This window comes from Anabrus simplex, chromosome 1, assembly GCF_040414725.1.
Source record: "Anabrus simplex isolate iqAnaSimp1 chromosome 1, ASM4041472v1, whole genome shotgun sequence".
NCBI lineage: Eukaryota > Metazoa > Arthropoda > Insecta > Orthoptera > Tettigoniidae > Anabrus > Anabrus simplex.
The window spans coordinates 1,798,238,875-1,798,259,959 of record NC_090265.1 but is presented as its reverse complement, the minus strand read 5'-3'; the positions used below and the strand labels follow the sequence as shown (position 1 = coordinate 1,798,259,959).

The 21,085-nt window shown below is 41.9% G+C and overlaps 1 protein-coding gene across 2 annotated transcripts in view; it reads right to left on the bottom strand.

Annotated features, from left to right (window-relative positions):
• Positions 1 to 21,085, bottom strand: part of LOC136858780 (peroxidase) — a 316,626-nt gene that overhangs the window by 13,893 nt on the left and 281,648 nt on the right. For both annotated transcript variants that reach the window (XM_067138573.2, XM_068225696.1), the window contains exons 7-12: positions 19,994 to 20,218; positions 16,931 to 17,058; positions 16,737 to 16,850; positions 13,276 to 13,408; positions 10,052 to 10,179; positions 2,256 to 2,458 (exon numbers count right to left, since the gene is read on the bottom strand). In XM_067138573.2, the coding sequence (XP_066994674.2) occupies positions 2,256 to 2,458; positions 10,052 to 10,179; positions 13,276 to 13,408; positions 16,737 to 16,850; positions 16,931 to 17,058; positions 19,994 to 20,218 (931 nt within the window). The remainder of the gene's footprint in view (positions 1 to 2,255; positions 2,459 to 10,051; positions 10,180 to 13,275; positions 13,409 to 16,736; positions 16,851 to 16,930; positions 17,059 to 19,993; positions 20,219 to 21,085) is intronic.

The window sequence follows — 21,085 nt, the reverse complement described above, 5'->3', positions numbered from 1 at the left end:
GGTTAATTTACACTTTGCTCATCTCGTATTCTCACCTTACGTTAATTTACACTTTATTCATCTCGTATTCTAACCTTCGGTTAATTTACACATTGCTCATCTCTTGTTCTAACCTTCCGTTAATTTACACTTTAATCACTTTATAATGCAATTTTTTGTTAAGTTACGTTATGGTCATTCATATCCTAACCTTACGATAATTTTTACGAGGAATTCTGTTCTTTCTTGAGCTCCTCAGATTATCTTCAATAGTGTTGGAAAACAAATTATACTACAATCTTCAGGAAAGATTGTCGATTTCAGTGGTATATCGCCATCCATATACACACCTTTCAATTATTATTCACCTCCACAGTGTAACGGTTAATGTTATTAGTCATTCTAACCTTCGGATAATTTACACTTTGCTCATCTCGTATCTTAAACTTCTGATAATTTACAGCTTGCTCATCTCATATCCTAACCTTCGGTTAATTTACACTCTGATCATCTCGTATCCTGTCCAGCTCCATGGCTAAATGGTTAGCGTGCTGCCTTTGGTAACAGGGTTCCCGGGTGCGATTCCCGGCAGGGTCGGGAATTTTAACTATAATTGGTTAATTTTACTGGCACGGGGGCTGGGTGTATGTGTCGTCTTCATCATCATTTCATCCCATCACAACGAGCAGGTCGCCTGCGTGCGTCAATTCAAAAGACCTACACCTGGCGAGCCGAACTTGTCCTCGGGCACTCCCGGCACTAAAAGCCATACACCATTTCATTTATCTCATATCCTATCCTTCCGCTATTTGACTCTCTGTCCAATATTTTATTGATAGTTTTTCCTGCCATTCTCTCATTGATAACTTAGTTCCTTTCTGCCATGCATCCCTTGCCTTTCTCGAATCATCTGGGATAGGCATTAACGTTGTTTGTCCAGCTTGTTGGCTGAATGGTCAGCGTAGAGGCCTTCTGCTCAGAGGGCTTCGGGTTCAATTCCCGGCCAGGTCGGAGATTTTACCTTAAATGGTTAATTCCCTTGGCTCGGGGACTGGGTATTTCTCCTGTCCCCAAGACCCCTGAAGCTCACACAACACACACAACACTATATTCCATTACAATAACAACAGTTTCCTATACACGACAGGTGCCACCCACCCTCGTCGGAGGGTCTGTCTTACGAGGGCTGCATCAAGCTAGAAGACTTACTTCAGTTATTTCCTGTTGCTCCTCCTGGAGCATAGGGCTTGCGTGAAACACTTCTCCTGTTGGTGGCTAACCTCTTCACGTCATTCAAAGTTTCTCCCACTGTTAGACATTCCTCTTCGATCGTCTTTTTCCAGATCTTCTTCGGACGTCCGCGCTTTCTAGCGCCTTGGGGGTTCCAGCCGAGCGCTGTCTTTTCAATGGCTCCAGTTGAGCGGGCTTCCTTAACCGTTGAGCCAGTAGGCAGATGTGATCTGCAAAAACAAGGTCTTCTAACCTATCGTGTAAGCCCCACTGGATCCCCCTTTTCCGAACTCTCCTGAGCACACTTACTGCTCTCTGACATTCTGAAAACCTATTCTCGTTTTCCGTTTCATACCAAAAGTCGTCCATCTGGTTGTGTTTCACTTCGGTTTCTTTAATAGTTTACATTTAAGGCTGTGCGAGTTATTGACCCACAGGAACCCGAGCTTGGTGGTGGGACTGCCACTTAAGCCTCTCTTCACCACAAGGCAGTGGTTCCCCGTGTTTCTTTAAACCCCACGGGAAGAGGGTTGCCTCGTCTGCCAGATTTGCCGTTCGAAAAGTCTCTTTCTCCGCCGCATCTGCCATTGAGGACTTGAGAGCCCCGTTAGGGTTCCTGTGGGGCACACATCGCCCCTGCAGGCAATCCCTTACTTCAGGCCCCCCACGACGTGGACGACTTATGGCAGGCATCAAGCTAGAAGGAGCGACACAAAATAATAATCATAATAACATTTTTTATGGCCGGATGCCCTTCCTAACGACAATCCTATATGGAGGGATGTATACATTATTGAGTGTTTCTGTGATAGTTTGTAGTGGGATGTACTGTATGCAGATGAATATGTGTATAGAGACGATAATAAACGCCCAGTCCGCGAGTTGGAGTGATTAGTTTTACGCAGGGGCCTCCGAGCTGAAGGCCAGTATACTTAATAATGATAACACATTCCTTGTTCCAATAAATCGCGAACAATCCGCCTCTTTAGGACCCGTGAAGGAGAACCGCAGCACTCGTTATCAAGATTCATGTTTGTAATACTCACTCATAGATGTCGTGATATCGCCGGATCGTGTGATTGTGCACCACACCCAACATGGAGGACCAGCTCGGGGTTTCCCCGAGTCCACAGAGCCTCCTGTAATCTGCGTATCCCGGCACACCGTGTTCCCTAGCGCGCTGCACGTTGATGGAGGCCAGGTCCATGCCGTAGTGGTGAGTGGGCTTCTGGAACAGGTGGTTCGTCACCTGAAACACGACATTGATTTCACAAACTCATCTTCCTACAAATACAGGCAAAAATAATTTATTTGTTTCAATAGAGAAACCCTGTCCATCTAGCACACAATACTCAGTTGAAGTTTTTGTTCGAAAATATGGTGCAAGCGTTGTAAATATCACACATTTCAGGGAAGTGCTAACACAAACAGTTGTAATACGAGGGTTGAGGCATAAGTCATGGCAACTATCTCTTTTAATGTTGAAAATATGTATTTGCCGACAAAGTAGGGGTCGGAATACTACGTACAATTAAGCAATTTTCTCGATTGTGCCGAAAGTTGAAGACATAAAAGATCTGGAAAGGTTTCAAATTCTGAGTCTTGGACAGCTCCATAAAACTAAAAACAAACTTCGAAAATGCACATCACATCACATATGGGGGCTTCATTCATCTATTCCTGACCCGGTTAATGACTGGAAACAACAATGTGTTGTAAATATTGTATATTTGTGCTATTTTGTTTCCGTCTAGGCTCTCTTTTGTTTGTTTTTTCATTTGCGCTTTCATTATGTTTTTTAGCATTTTTTCAACTCATATTATGTAAATTATTCCAACCCCCCTAATTTTTTCACTGAAGATGGCTCAAACGAGCCGAAACATATCTGAACTTGTTTACTCCGTCTAATGACGGAATATATGATGTATTGAATAGGAGGATACTTTCATTTTTCGCCATTGTAAAGTGAAAACCGTCAATACGGAATGATTCTAATATCTTGTAATGTAAATGTACTGTAGTTATAAGGGCTTGAGTGAAACTCTGCATTGACTCACATCAGCGCTCGTAGTGTTGGTTAAGTGAAACAAGGCACTGGCTCACATTAGCGCTCGTAGTGGCAAACTGCTAATCTAACCGACCGGATAACGATGATTAGGAATAGGACTGTAATTTTTAGGAATAAATAAAGAGAATATATTCTCATGCTTTATTATATTTTGTTCACCTAATATTCGTAGCTCATATGGGGGCTTCATTCATCTATTCCTGACCCGGTTAATGACTGGAAACAGCCTGACGATCTTTTATAAATTAAAATCTCATTTTCTTTAATCGAAATGCATTTTCTTAATTTACCAATTTTAATAAAATTAATTATTGAAGAAATTAACAATCTCTCAATAACAACAAATGGATGGAAAAATATATGTAGGGCCAACTCACCAAAAATATTTCTTCCTAAAACCCGAACGATACCGTCAAATGAACTAATAAGAATGATGCTTAGAGCAACAAACACTTGTTCAGTGCCGCGAAAGTCGAAACTGACCTTTACAGGATACTTCACTGCACCCTGTACGAGTACATACAAAGATAAGTTAACGAAGATATTCATGAACACCAGAAAAGTTAGCAATTTGTATATTTTATGGTTGCGTGCTGCTAGGTAAAGCTAACTCTGTCAGCAACTTCTATTACTGAGACAGCAAAATTCATTGCAAAGATCATAGATTGTTACTTTGCAAAGAGACAAACATAGTTCCTCCCACTTCTTCTTCTTCTTGTTCTATCGCTTTTCCCACACCTCTGGGGTCGCGGGTGCGAACTGCGTCGCACATGTGGATTTCGCGCTGTTTTACGCCGGATGCCCTTCCTGACGCCAACCCCATATGGACGGATGTAAGCACCATTGCGTGCTTCTGTGGCGGTTGGTAGTAGTAAGTATAGTGTAGTCTGATTATGAAAAGGAAAGTGTTGGGACAAACATAAACACCCAGTCACCGAGCGAGAATTAATCAGACGCGGTTAAAATCCCCGACGTGGCCGGGAATCCAACCCAGAACCCTGTGAACCGAAGGCCTCAGTGCTGAGGATTCAGTCAGGGAGTAGGACAAATATGTTTCCTGTCTTACTATTACTACTACTAAATATTTAATTCCTTCCCTGAAGGGGGAGGCGGGCCACTTTCACGGTGACGCCGTCTCTCAGGCCGGGAGATTTGTCTCTGAGAACATTTCGAAATACTTAAGGTTCTTGTGATGAGCTGGATTGAGAATGTTCAACTAGTGGAATTGCTTGTTGTGTTCTACTGTAGGTGAACATTGCCACTGGACAATTGCGTGATATTTGCTAATAATGAATAAACAAAAACGTGCGGAGAAGATGAAAGGGTTGGCGGCCTCCTAGGACCTGTCCAGGGGTCACAGGACATCGGACGGTGCACACCAGCCGCTCTCCGTCTCCCGAATACAGAGGCGTAGAACCACCCCTCCTCTGCACGGTTGATCGCTCGGAGTGCGGACCAGGCGTGGCCACTCTGCATCCGCCCACCATTCCTCTCCCTTAATACGAGTCGCTAGGTGTCTGTTTTAACACGAGAGAGCGAAGAACGTCTTGTTGTTAAAACAGTCGTCATATACAGTGATGAAATAGGTATAATGATAATACGCGTACTTTTCAACGCTGTACTCTAGTGGATGATATTAAAGCGCTAAGCCACGCAGCCACCGGCACTCCCTAAGCCCTTAACAACACATACAATCCCAAACCAAACAGTCTTTTGTGCAGTGTATTGCATTCGGAAGCGGTGCCCGTAAGGTTTGGCCCAACAACTCAGACAAGCGCCACTAGAGCGCATGTCGATTTGCGTGCTTGTTCAAATGAAGGCAGAATAAGATAAGCATGCATTTTCTTGAAATGTAATATATACTGTTCTTGAGAGGAAGAAGTCTCATATCCTACATTGGTGGTGCCATGGCATTAACTCACGAGCCGCCAATCGATTAAAGAGAGGACCGTAAGGTGCCGAATAGGTTTGCCAGGAAACTGTCAGCCATGATCTACGCGTTACATAGTGTTCGTTATCAGAGAGCACGTTGCTAACAATGCATCTCATGTTTCAGAGAGTTGCCAATATCCTCTCCCCCACACGATGGTTCCTTCACTTTGGGAATGAGGTCAAAATCGCGCGATGACACGTCCGGTGAATATGGCGGGTGTTGCACTACTTCCCACCTATAGCGCTGAAGTTGCCTCCGTAGCCTTCGCTGCAGGTATTCTGGCGCTGCCATGCAGAAAGATGACATTGTTTCGGCTTATAACTCGAGTAGGGTCCATCTTCCATCCACATTCATGCGTGGGTAATTACAGACAGGGAATCTGCCACCTGGGACACTGCCCTCACCAACCCCACAATTTTTAAGGTACATAACTGAAATGTTTTACAAAGTCTAACAATAGTTGAGTGCATCTTCTCACCACTTTTCAGACCTTTAACGACAGAAATTGAAGTTTTCGCAATTTACAAATTTGATGACCCCATGTACCTTTTGCCATTGATGCTTTCACGGCCCGTACTTATAGACATGATACTGTATAGGCTTTTGGGCTTATGCCGTGTCATTCCAAGCTTGTGTCTATGTCATACGTTATGTGAACCGCTTAGACCAGGGTCAGCCAACTGCGTGTACGTGTGATGTCAGGTAACAGTCACACACCCTGCTCGGACAGCGGAACGAAGTACTTAGTACGGTAACTGAGAAGTGATAGCTAGAGGGGCGAGGGGAAACACAACGTCATTCGAAGGGGGAGGGATAAGGGCTGCAGGTACAATGCGCTATGTGTAGTACATATTTCTCTCTACATATTTTATTGTAACGTAACTTAAGAGTTATAAAGCAAGTTTATTTCTACATATACAAACTAAACTTGTTTCCTGCGGTGCATCTTCGGAACCAATATTGACCAGAAAATTGCTGTGTTTTACAATATCATGCACTGTAAAAAGAGTGCTAATAGTAAGAAATAGTACAGTTTTACAACAAAAATAGTACAAAGAGTAATCTGTAAACTCAAAACATACGTTTTACCTCATGATGTCGATACTCAGTTGCCACTCGTGGGTTTCCTTGATTTTTGTAGTCTTTGTTCGTTGATTAGTTTTTCAATATTAGGAGTTAATGTTTGAGAAACACTAAGTTTAAGAGCACACTTCAAATTGTGATCTGACAACGGGCTTCTCTGTTTAGGTTTGGTTGTTTTTAAAATAAAAAATAGTCGTTCACATTCTTGCTGCAAACCTATGCAATCGGGGAAAACTTTTTTGTTAAAAATTTCTATAAAAGTCACACAGATCCTTCATATTTACAATTTTTCTCTTAGTTCTCTATCACACTGTAGATCTATTAACTCTAATTGTAGGTCTGGATCAACGTTATCTGCAACAACTGAATATGGCGTGGTTAAAAGTTGAAAAAAGTTTCCAGACCCTACAAATTATTATATCTAGAATCAAATTCTAAATAAAGGTTTTATATGATTTTGACATACCTATAAATATCCTCAGCCGTAGCACATTCAAACACTGTAAGCAGTTATTGAAAATGTGGAGTAGTTCTGTTCATGAAATGACGCTCCCACAGACCCCCCTGTGGGTGGAGTGGTAGAATAACACCCACGGTACCTTCTGCCTGTCGTAAGAGGCGACTAAAAGGGGCCCCAGGGTCTCTGAACTTTGGAGCGTGGGTTGGCGACCACTGCGCCCTTAGCTGAGTCCTAGCATTGCTTCCACTTACTTGTGCCAGGCTCCACACTTTCATCTATCCTATCTGACATCTCTTGGTCAACTCTTGTTCTTTTCCAACCCCGATGCTATTAGGTTTGCGAGGGCTAGGGAGTCTTTCATTTTCACGCCCTTCATGGCCCTTGTCTTACTTTGGTCGATATCTTCATTTCTCGAAGTGTCGGAACCCTTCCATTTTTTCCCTCTGATTAGTGTTATATAGAGGATGGTTGCCTAGTTGTACTTCCTCTTAAAACAACAATCACCACCACCGCTCCCACAGACACACTTTTAATTTGAACGATTTCACTCTGTCAAACATTTCTGTAATTATTGAACCCTTTCCCTGGAGAGAAACATTCAGAATGTTTAAATGACCTGTTAAATCTGCAAGAAATGCGAGGTCACAAATCCACCTGCGATCTTGTAGTTCGGGGACTGGCACATTTTGTCACTCCATAAATGTAGCTCTATCTTGTCGTAGTTAAAAAACGCATCGATCGAATAAGCCAGCGAACAGCACAATGATAAGGCAAATCACCAAGTTCACTGTCACTTTCTGCTAGGAATTCCTTGAATTGCGGATGACGTAAGGCCCTTGATCTTATGAGGTTAGTAATTCTAACCATTGAAGTCATTACATTGTTCATTTCAATGCTTTTCGCACACAGATTTTCTAAATGTATGATACAGTGAATTGGAACAAGTGTGTGAGCTATATTGAGAGTCTTCAATTTTTGTATTATGAGCCCAACTACTCCAGAATTGCGTCCTACCATAGAAGGTCCACCATCTGTTGCTATTGAAACTAGTTTGTTCCATGGCAAGGAAGCATTTTCAACAACACTTACAATGCAGTTGGAAATGTTGATGCCTTTCGTGGTATTCTTCATAGGCACTAAATCCAGTAGTTCCTCCCAAACTGTAAGATTTTCGTCAACCCCTCGTATGAACACGGCTAGTTGCGCCGTGTCAGAAATATGTCGTCAATTACTAAGGAGTATGCCCAGAAGCTTTTTGTCAGTTCTAATAATTGTAGTGGACATCATCAGATAGGTCTTGAATTCTTCTCGACACTGTGTGCGCGGACAAGCTGGTGGCTTCGAATTCTTCAATGATATTTGGACAAAACTCCTCACCTACTAGAATTAAACATTCCTTTACGAATTCACCATCATTGAACGGTTTAAGTTTCTTTGCAATTAAATATGAAATTTTATAACTCAGTCGAACTGCTGACTTACTGATCGAATGCTCGACAGTATTATTTAATTTATCTTTTAGTTCTGTAATTACACGTACCCTTTCCTCGCCTTGATACCGATCACAATCTGCAGCGTGACACAAACTGTAGTGGCGTTGTAAATTATATCTTTTTACATACTGTAGCTCTTTTCTACAAACTAAACATTTAGCTGTAGCATTCCTACCATTTTCAACAAATAAATATAGATCTTCTCATAAAGATAAAAAGATCGGAGGGGTAGGTAGCTTGTCGCACCGTGATGTACCCGGTTTATCCATACTTATGTACTGTACTGTACCACTACCACCACCACTACGTATGGCACTGCACAAAGCGAGGCTGTCTCTTTGTCTCACTCTAAGACAGCGTCTCCCCACCTTCTGCGCTCATACGTCACATGGGCTCTCCGACGTCACACGGGCTATCTTACACCACACGCCAGCCAGTTGGCTGACCCTGGCTTAGACTGATTATGATGTTCGGCCAGCTTCGGCGTCGAATGCTAGCGTTGTGCCACGCCCCGGGAGCCATCTGGTGGCGAATGAACGTACCATTTCCACTTCTATTATAACGTCTAAATTTTAAAGAGTCAATTTTTTAGAAGCCTTTCTCGTGGACAGTCGAGTTTTTTCTGATGACTCAGAGCACAGTATAACCTAAACATGTGTAGAAACAAATCCAGAGAAGCGCCTTTTAATACACTGACCTTTAATGAATTTTATGTTTAATTATTTTGTAAACTGAAAAAATATCCATAAAAATTGATATTATGCCTTGTATAATGCAGTGTACAGGAATGATATTTAAATGTCGCCCTGTGTAGATGTCCGTTATACACACAGCAATAGGGATGCCAATAACATCATGGATCTATTTTTCCAGTTTCTGATGAACAAGTTGGGGGATTTAATTATTTTACGGCACTTAGGATGCGATTTGGATGATGAAACTTGAGGGAAGTACTGTCAATGAGTTGTACTAATGAATAAAAAATAAATCGAAAAATGACATTTTCGGGGAATTTCATGCATTAGTTTTTTAGCTATGGGCTTTACGTCGCACCGACACAGATAGGTCTTATGGCGACGATGGGACAGGAAAGGCCTAGGAGTTGGAAGGAAGCGGTCGTGGCCTTAATTAAGGTAGAGCCCCAGCATTTGTCTGGTGTGAAAATGGGAAACCACGGAAAACCATCTTGAGGGCTGCCGACAGTGGGGTTCAAACCCACTATCTCCCGCATGCGAGCTCACAGCTGCGCGTCCCTAACCGCACGGCCAACTCGCCCGGTCCCGCTTAAGTATTTTGCGTATTTCTAATGGGCTTATTCACAAATATAATAATAATAATAATAATAATAATAATAATAATAATAATAATAATAATAATAATAATAATAATAATAATAATAATAATAAATTAGCAGCAAAGCCCGCCTGGTGGCCGCGAATGTTCATGCATCTACACGGTCTGGCACTGTGGGTTTCGGGTTCGAGTGCCGTTGGTCGAAAAAAGTTCTCTATCAGAATGATGGCCGGCAGGGTAGAGGAGGTTGAGGTGTACAATTTATAATCACTAGACTGCGTGTCAAAGTTCTGGATTCGATTCCAAACGTCCACGGATGTTGATATGGAGTGAGGGGATTTGACGTGATTCGTCCGTCGGATGGGGACGTTAAGCCTTGAGCAGACCCCTTGGTGCTATTCGACAGGCACCGGGTTTCACCCTCGCCCTTCCTACTATAAGATATTCATTTCATCTGATGACGTTGACGTTAGGAAGGGCATCCGACTGTAAACTTCACCTGACTTACGTACCTCAGGCGTGACAGCATCGTCCATGGCTTGAGGCACCTGGTTCACGAGCCCCATCACGTACTGGTCCAGCCAGCCGGGCTTGTACAGGTCGAACGGCTGCTTCAGCACCTCACTCAGTCTCTGAGAGCCTGCAACATAGTTGGCACAAAAATAGTGATTCAACAAAACGGTGGTACAACTTGGAACTGGCTAGCCTTCAGATCTGGGGAGCGCCGAGTCCTTGCAATGGAGACGCTCATGGGGTCTCCCTACTTCACCATAGAGCAGCCAGTGATATCGTGTCTGTCACTGGTAAGATGTGTGGGACAAAACACGAGTGGTTTGATAATGAAGATCAGTATCATCAGTGCTGTTCACCACCTGGAAGTCCCCGTGGTCGACCAAAACAACGCTCTATTGTCACAGGCATCACCTACTATCTTCCTGTAACTGCGCATCATCGTGCTAAACAGTGGATACTGGACAATGTTTACAAGTATAAGTCAGGAGGGCCAAATTCCATTTCCGCACCTAATTTTGTTCCCCTAGAGATTTCCAGTTTGAACGGTTGGTAGCTAATGTTTAACCGCGCGCACGTTGTCTTGTTGTGTGCAACACGTTCAGTTTCCGTGTACGAGGAGGGGACTTCGAGGGCCCTTGGACCGCTACGGTAGCTGTGAAGGCCCTTCAGGAACTCTGGAAAGTGGTGGCAAAAGGGGCTCTGGTTAAGACGCAGCAGGTCGTTATGCTACTTAGGTACCAAAATGGGTTTAAAAAAATGCATGGTGAATTTAAATCTTATAGCAGTTGCAATTAAAGTGATTCCAAATGCTGTACGTGTGTAAGTACAGAGGATATTATGAGAATAATTTTGTAAATGATATACGTTGATTAAGGATGAGCCGTGTGTATAATACTGTAGTTTAGGGAAATGTCTACTCTATAACATTTAGTGTTTGTTTGTGTACCAATTGCCACCGAGATAGACACCGCATTTGCAAATAAAGTGACTTTGATCTGATTTCATTTAATTTGAAGGTGGATATTTTTTTATCCTGAGACGAGTTAATGCAGACTGTTATTCCTAGAGGCAGACTGATATGTGCATCAAATACTGGGCTGCATGTCAGTCGTGTGCTGTAGTGTTTGGATACAGTGAGCTGGTTGGCTTGATTTACTGTAGCGGCCATTATAATAAATCACGGAATGTTCGCAATTTGGCCCCCCTTCATTTTACTTGTTATTTATGAAGTTTACTATTATTTTCAGAAGGAAAAACAGAATCAGTGGGATTAGGAGGCAGTGAGAGACAAGATAATGGGTTAGAAACGTGAAAGTAAAGGGTTCAACATCCCATGAGCAACGTTGAAATAACTTTGTTAAAATCAATACAAAGAAAACGTAGTTCATGAATGTCCTTCGAGTAATTCATCATAGAGAAAGCGTTTGGTAAGGTTAAAAATGGAAATGTATTAAAATTAATTGTACTTCTCATAAGTTTGGTGGGGGATGAAATTACGAACACATTTCTGGTAGTTTAGTTTTAGCAGTATTTATGTCAAATATTGACTACCTTACAGTTTCATTGTAACTTGCACGTACCAACGTCTAGCCTTGTCCATAATATTCCTAAATTTTTACAAGTTGGAAGGACTCAGGCTGTCTTATTCATAACTTAGAAGCAACAGACATGAAAGTAGTAATAATGATTGCTGGTACAAACAGGTAGGAACAATGGCAGGAGGGTACTCGGAATGAGGAGATAAAGGCTAATTTAGGAATGAACTCGATGGATGAAGCTGTACGCATAAACCGGCTTCGGTGGTGGGGTCATGTGAGGCGAATGGAGGAGGATAGGTTACCTAGGAGAATAATGGACTCTGTTATGGAGGGTAAGGTAGAGGTAGACCAATACGACGATGGTTAGACTCGATTTCTAACGATTTAAAGATAAGAGGTATAGAACTAAATGAGGCCACAACACTAGTTGCAAATCGAGGATTGTGGCGACGTTTAGTAAATTCTCAGAGGCTTGCAGACTGAACGCTGAAAGGCATAACAGTCTATAATGATAATGTATGTATGTAAATGTGCTGAGGGGATGAAATATGGGCCTCCTACCTTAATAAGGTTAATACGAAGACAGGAAGTTGGGTGAGAAAGGAACCTCAGAGCACATCATATTGGGTAGTAGCTGGTAAACTATTGAACCTATAAGGATTTTAACAGGGCATTAAAGTATTATTGTTTTGTGAGAAGAGTCTAAGATAAAATATGAATCGTTTTCTTGTTGAAAAGGACATAAATGATCAGTCATAAAGCCTCTTGTGCAAAATTGTTTGTGATTTATAGTCCGTAAGCCAAGCGCCTTGCCGTCTGTAGAAGGTCAATATTTACTTCCCCACAATCTTCTCCTTTCGTTAAGATTCGTGGTAGCTTCGAAGCTACAGATAGCGTCACTGAACTATAATACAGACAGATCGGAAGTAACCGGAAAAGGAGGGTGGGGGAGGGATGGTGAATAGTACAGTCCAAATAAACCTTACGGTCGATCGTCTATGGGAGAAGCCTATTTTAGTTGTTGGCTGGAATGTGGGGGAGTTCATGTTATGTTTGGAGTCACCCATACAACGGAATAACAATGATAAAATACATAAATATGTACTTAATATTTATAATGATAATCAAAAACAAAGACTAAAAATAGTGTAATATCTCGAACAAGATCAAATGCAGATTTACCAAAGAAAGATCAAGAGTAAAAAATGGGCATGAATGGTCACCTGCTTTGTTTTGTGTATAAACAAGTAAGGAGCAGGGAATATGAAATTTACGGCGGGACGTTGTCGGATTTTTAATAAAACTTCGACAAATTTTAATTGTTTAAATAATGTATGGTATTTTGTTTACTGCGTAATTTCAATAGTTATTTCTGTGATGAAATCAGGCGTAATAACGTAGAGACACGCTAATCTCACACGCTGCGCTCGAACTGACTGTTCAAGCTTCACTAGTCCATACTGACAGTTCCAACCATCACAGTCATGAAGTTGGATTTCGCTCCTAATCAATACTTGATTCAATTTCTGATGTATTTACATTACGGTTTCGGTCTCTATTAGAGGCCATCTTCAGAGGAACAACACCCCGTGGCTGACGACAAACTCACTCAGCGTGTTAAGATTAAAGGTACATGACCCGGATATCGAACTGGAGGCTCCTCGGATCAAAGAGCAGATACTTGCCTACATGCTTGTGAGTCGCACTCCATCGTTCTATACGACTTGGCAGCAGTGAGTGACCGAATCGGAACGCAGCAGTGATGAAAGACGCTGTCATCGTGGCGTCTACGTCGGCATCGTAGCCGTCGTAGTATCCCTGAAAGCAAACACATGTAATTAGGTTTATTATGCTTTTAGCGGAATGTAGGACTTAAGATTCTAAAATGTAAAACATATAAAAAACATATAAAAATAAATAACGCATGTTATTCTTACAATATGTTGTATCATGAAGAAATCAGTTCAGTTTTTACTTTGAAACACCGTTCATATTAAGGGACATACTGTTTGTTGCAAAATATTTGACCATTTTAAAACATAATCACAAAACTGAGAGCAGTGTGCCTCCTTCTTGCACCGCCGAGGAAACATTAGTGTTGCCTGATGCGCTCCTTCTCGAATTGAATGGCGAGTCACCTGGTGACGAACGATGGAATCATTCCATCAACAAAACAACCGTGAATTGAGTTCAAACCTTCCCGCGTTCTCTGAGGAAGTGGTGCGAAGTTAATGTCTCTTTTACACGGCAAAAGAATATGTTTAGAATCATATTAGAGGACCCCCGCTGGTCCGCAACCTCGTAGTCGTGTTGTTTTGTCTGCCCTTTTCAATGGTTTTATGAAGTTTAATAAGAAGCGCGCTATGGCGTGCAGCAGTTCGTAGTCAGTTTGGTAAACATCTATCCATATATTCACTTTTTTACCCTACAGTTCTTGATGTAAAGTCTGGTATTGTGTCATAGTTCTTCTATATAGAACGGTTGTCGTGTGAGCTCGTAGTTTCGTCTCGAAGGAGCGTTTTTCGGCAGGCACAGAACTGTTTTAAGATACACTGTTTCTAGTATAGCGAGGTTATCCTTCGATAGGTGTTTCCAGGTAATGTCATGATGGGGTCTGTTTGTACGTAGACTTTTTTCTCTTAGCACCATCTGTTATTAGGAACGTTCTGCCATCTGTTGAAATGGCGTCTGCACTCCGGAGACGCCTGGTATCCTGGGCGTCGTGATGAGGATGAGATGATGATGAAGACAGCTCATACACACAGTGCACATGCCAGGAAAGTTAACCAATTATGGTTAAAATTGCTCACCCTGCCGGGAATCGTACCCGGGAGCCCTGTGACCAAAGGCCAGCACGCTAACCATTTAGCCATGGAGTCGGACAGTCATTTGTTGAATAATATATTGTGGTTAGAGAATCAAAGAGTATCTAGCAGGGAATAGTATTGCTCCGTGATCAGACGAAGTGTATCGCACGCAACGACATTACCAAGAATGAAAGTCACATATATCCGAATATTAATGAAGTGTTAGTCGCTTAGCGACCAGCTAAGTAGAGAATGTATTGCCTTCGCCTGGAGTGATCATTCAATGATCTGGTTTTATGATTATTCAAAGTCCGCTGAACTCAGAGATCTATCTGTGTCTCATGATTCACCGTCACGTGAGATAATGAAAGCAAATGACGGATTTCCCACATTGCACGTTATAAATCTCATATTGCCACAGTTGTTTTTACTAAACACTTTTAATATATAGATATTGGTGCGAAGGATTTCTTTAAATACCAAGTTCTATACGAATAAGGAACACACAAGATGATAAACGAAATAATCGGTGAGCATTGGAATAGAGAGCAACAGAAAGAAGATAAAACGACAAACATGAAAATAAATAGGCTCTCTCCTTCCACATTCCTTTCTTGTCAGCCTCCGAAAAGCTCGTTTCTGCATCCAAGATTCATGAGCAGGACAGGCGCAGTGAGAAGCTATCTTGATGGACTTATCTTCATGTTGAAAACGTAGCATAAGGAAATATCGGAAGATGGGAGCCCTTCAGGCAAGCAACTCAGTGTTCTAGAAATATGACGTACAAATTGTAGATGAGAATGTATTCTTTATTTATTCCTAAAATTACAATCCTTTTCTTAATCATCGTTACACTATCATTAGATGAGCAGTTTGCCACTACGAGCGCTAATGTTAAGCCCTTGGCTAGGATTTGAATGAAAAACGAAGCAAACGGTTTTAAGCTGTTTTTCCGAAACTGATTTTTAGGTCGGAAGTGATTTTCAAAATGTTGTTTTTAGTTCAATAGAGCTATCCAAGACTCATAATTTGAAAATTTTACGAACCGTTTAGCTCTTCAAATTTCGGCACAATTCAGGAAATTGCTTAATTTTATGTTTTCGTAGAATGGGGACCCACGTGAGGGTCAGTTTCAGTAATGCAAAGGAACTAACAAGAATCGAACGAAATCATACAGGAGCATAATAAGGATGGGCACAATGGCAGGTCAGCAACAGGAGGCGGCACATTCTGCGTAGACAAACAACTTCACAAAGTCAATTATCGTAATTTAGAAATATGATATACAGTCTTTAATATTTTCCTCACATTTGCATCGCTATTGTTTTATTCGTAAGAAATTAAATTTAAACTTCACAACTTGGTTTAGAAACTCGATCGAGTGTGGTGAAGTTTGATAACACTGGTCAACAGTGAAAATCTTTCCAACCTGAAAAAAGCAATTTCTTGTTAAATTCATTACGGAAATAAAAGAAAATGATAATTAGAACTTTCAGTTAGCCCTTGGCCTGGAGATTGTATTGGTACAGCCGAGCATAGCAGTGATGGGTTAACTAGCAGGAAGATTTGGAGTCTAGCAGAACTGAATATAGGAGTCATCAGTAATGCTTGCTAATGTTTTGTGACATTCACTCTGTATAGCTTGTTACAAGTATCCAATTATACTGAGTTACTTTTAGTTTGTGTGTAAATGTAAGAGAGTATTTATTCTGAAAAATGAAGTTTTTACTTCAGATTATATGGAATCCAGGATGGCAGATAATTGTAACAACTCCCCTGAAAAATGTTTGCTGTGACATTTTCTCTCCAGAAACGTCGAATTAAAGACGGAATAACTCCACCATTTTGGGATGCAATTAGGAGATCTGGACAAGTCCTGAGCAGCGCATACAATCAGCAATACATGTGCTGTGAACCTACGTGGATGCTTGAACAAAAAGGTTCGTTCAGTGCCAATAATCTGGAGAGAGTATTCCCCTGCAGCGGACTGTCGAATACCCCAACATCCCACCAGACTTTCGACCAATACCACATGGTGCGACTCCCTCCGGAAGAGTACACTCAGCAGTAAGATGTGACGAAGACCGTGGGACAGAGTTATCACATAAAGTGGAACCCTTCCATCCTTGTGAACAGTGACAGGAGACGAGTAACAGCGACTAGCAAAGAGAACACGTTCATATGAAAAAATCCTTCTATTTGAGGTTCTTGAAGCTGTTAAACCAGAGTTAGACCCACTAACCAATATCTAATGTCACATTCATATTTCTCGACCCAAAATTAGGAGGGTAGTTTAGCTATTTTGATCAAGGAAAGAATTCCAAAGTGCATCAGCTCACCTGTGCCAGGGGCGTTAGATCGTGTCTCCGGACCGCGTCTCGTCCAAGCAACATGGGCAGGAACTCCGTGTATGTAATGTGTTGCACGAGTGCTGCGATTATGTGGCGTGTTTCCTGGAACATTCAAAGAGGTTCATAGTTCGTGACTCGAGCATAAGACTACGTGAACGACGAAACACGAACACCAGTCTTACCTGATAGAGCTGCTCGTCGTCCCAGTGAGGGTTGATTTCCGACAGTTCGGTGGCAATACGGTTGTGTTCTCTGACCAGCACCGTGTGCAGGACGGCCAACACCAGCTGCTCGTTCACCCTGTTGTCTCCTGTAACATCAACTCGGTCATTACATACATTCTCCTCCTGTGGCAAGCCCGACTGGAGGGGAGCTGGCTCTGGGTACAATGTGAGGGTAACGCCAGCGAAGGTGAAGATGGACAGCGTCGGGATTGATACACAAAAATGTAAGATGCTTCAAGAAAAGACTCCAACATTCTGTAAATAGTGTGTACATTTTTATGTGACGCTGTCATAATGAAATGCAACGCTCAACCCACTGCAAGTTGTAGTATTAAGGCATCTGAAATACTTAAGATGTGTGTGAATTTGTATATGATGATGCTGGATTTAGAAAGTTAAACTAGTAGTAGGCTATTCCTTGTAACATTTTCTTTCAACGGAATGGCTTATTGCACTGTTGCTGTTGTTGTTGTTGTTGTTGTTGTTGTTGTTGTTTTGGGTAATCACACTACTGTAAGTGACCATTGCCACCGGGATATTTCCCAATTGCGATGTATTGATGATGATGAAGATAATAATAATAATAATAATAATAATAATAATAATAATAATAATAATAATAATAATAATAATAATAATAATAATAAAATGCCAGAGGAATGGAAATGTGCATTAATCCATGCATTACATAAAAAGGGTGATAAGTCAGATCCAAATAATTACAGAGGTATTTCGCTAGTACCAGTTACGTACAAAATTTTCTCTACGGTGCTACTAAACAGGCTAGAACCACAAGCAGATCCACAAATAGGGGAATACCAGGCAGGCTTCAGAAAGGGGAGATCATGCATCGAACAGATATGGAACTTGAGAACACTTTTGAAAGACAGACAAACAAGAAACACCATAGTTACATTTGTGGACTTAAAAAAAACGTACGACTCCATAGACAGACAGACGCTCTTTGATGTACTGACAGAAAAACTAGAGCACTTACAGAACAGACGCTTACAGGCACCACTTCCAAGATCAAGTTCATGGGGAAAATTTCGGAACCCTTCCAGATACATAGAGGTGTCCGATAAGGAGACGGGCTCTCACCAGTCTGGTTCAACATGGTGTTAGACAAAATTATTCAGCGGTGGGAGGAACAAGTTAAAGGAATACAGCTGGAAAGAACACGTGAAACAAAAACCATCATAAAATGTCTGGTATTTGCAGCAGCAATAATACACAGGAGCCAAAGGAAGCACTGGAACGCTTGCATGAAATAGCTGCCAAAACAGGTCTACAGATATCTTATGAGAAGACCCAATACATGGAACGACAGAATAACACCATGCATACTATATATGGATCCGTAAAAAGAGTCGAAAAATTTAGATATTTAGAGGAATGCATACAAATAGAAGGAACAAACAAGGCGTCTAGCATAGAACGAACGGAAAAACTCCAGAAAGCATACAAACTCACATAGTCACATTATAATAAGAAAAACATGTCAAGACAGGCCAAATTTAGACACTACCAAACAGTCGTATTACCAGAAGCTTTGTAGGTTCAGAAACGACCACAATAGGAGCATCAGGCATCATAGAGACAGAAAAAATAGAACGTAAACTTCTCAGAAAAATATTAGGACCAATAGACAGAGATGGCATATGGATGAAACGACCGTGTACCAGCACACTGACAGACTCACAGACATGATCAGGAAACGCAGACTAACTTTCAATGGGCACATACAGAGAATGGACAGCAACAGACTTACAAAGAAAATCTCTGATGTAGTAAACAATTCAAGCAAGAAAACAAATTGGTATCATGAAATAGAGGAGGACTTAAGGCAGGTGGGGATCAACAGGCAAATGATAGGAGACAGAAAATAATTCAGAAAAAAATTAAGAATACAAAATTTATAGTAAATGAGAAGAAATGAAATGGCGTATGGCTTTTAGTGCCGAGAGTGTCCGAGGACTTCGGCTTACCAGGTGCAGGTCTTTTGATTTGACTCCCGTAGGCGACCTGCGCGTCGTGATGAGGGTGAAATGATTATGAAGACGACACATACACCCAGTCCTCGTGCTAGGAGAATTAACCAATTATGGTTAAAATTCCCGATCGTGTCGGGAATCGAACCTGGGACCCTTGTGCCCAAAGGCCAGCACGCTAACCATTTAGCCATGGACCCGGACTAAATTAGAAGAAGAGGACCGGAACATTGTGGAAAGAACAAAGGAAAAAGGAGCACAGTCAAAGGATGAAGAGATTTTGGGAAAAGAAGGGAAAGAAGTGAAAATTGCGTCCTCATGAGATATTCGAGTTCAAACACTGTCAATAAGAGCAAAAATGATGTGAATGAATAAATGAATAGTAATAACCTGATAGGTCAATGGTTTTGATGGCGGAAGAGTATGTATAGCAAACCCAGAAACAAAATCTGGCCAATGTCTACGCCAGAACTCCGACAACTACTACGAAACACTGGGCTAACAGCTCGCTCATCTGATTTAAACTAATTGCAATGAACATATCCCAAGATAACGACTTTAGATAGGGACATTTTAAACAGAGGTGGAAAAAAACTTGCCACGAAGCTAACTCGTCGAGAGCATTCATTTCCACATTTTGTTCCGAGTTCAATCTCGCCTGGACAAAAATGATGGTCACTTCCAAGACATGTGATGATGTCGTCACATTCCGTAAAACTTGAGGCGAATTCTCGTTGCAACATCTTCATTGCTATTGCTCGCCCATGTGCCGACGCATTTTCCATGAGAGTCCACAACATTTTGAGCATCTTTGACGAAGGAAGGAGTCCCATGAAAGAAATCGAAGAAAACAACAAGAAAAGTTGAGAAATAATGAACAACACAACAAGTATCTGATGTGGCAGCCACCCCAGAACCCTCAACTGGCAACAATGACGCACTTGTTTTCCTCATCACCGAGAAAGTGGCTATGATGGTGATGATGATATAAAGGAGCGGGTCTATAGTTCATGTCTGAGATAGTACTTACCTGCTAAGAAGCAGAAGATATCCGGGTCCGGCCGGATACAGCCATCATCTGGATAGTCTACCTTAAGAGGCAGCAGATCTTTGAGTCCCAGTTTCTTGAACATAGGCAAAGTGCGCAGTCGTCCACCACGCAGCAGTCGCAAACTGTCCGCTGTCCGAGCGTCCGAGCCGTAAACGAAACTGGCGTCGATGAAGGACGTCACAGAGTTCATCTGTACTCGTGGACCTGCAACATAACATAACTCGTATGATTACCCTGTGTCTGGACAGCAATGCTACACGCCTTGGGTCGGGGGATTAAAATTTCACTCGAAATCGCTGGGATGGAAAATTGGAACATCCAGGGAAAAATACATGTAGTTAGACAACTCCTCGAGTAAGATGTTGGGTCAAGCTGAGTGGATCAGATAGTTTCTGAGCCCAAGGTAGTGAGTTCGATCCCGGCTCAGTTCTGTGGTGTTTGACGGTGCTCAAATACGCCAGCCTCGATTCAGCCGAATGAGGTGACTCCTGAACCATGCTTATCGCATGTTCCACGATTTGACATTTAATTATGTAAATAGCTTCCTTCAGTTTTGTGTGTCAGTCTAATGACGTCCAGTAGGGAGCAGCACACGCTATGTTTTTATCTGTGAGGTCGTTCGTTTTGCTGAGCGATAATTTTTACTCTGTGGAGTTCTTTTGCTGTTCTATGTGGGGCAGATACTAACAATGGCTGCCGCTATGTTCGGTGTGGCATTTTTATGCCTCAAATATTCATTCAATGTGTTCAAGCCTGGACCTTTCACGCTAACTGCTATTCGATTTTACCATTGATAATCACAGGTACGTGATAGTTGGTTTATATTTAAATTTGGTGACGTTTTATTCCCGTATGTTACGGTCGATGGCGTACATCTTTCCGCTCCGTCATACGATGTGCTTGGATGAATGTATTTGTGGTCTTGTTGTTATAATTGAAAAAGGGTCTCTGTGGTTATGATTTGGTGCACTGCGTGCTTTAATACTGCGTGATCCTCCTGATGTGCCCCTTGTCTCGACCGCAGGAGACACCAATCCTGGTTGTACGAGGCGCAACAAGCCAGTGATGTGA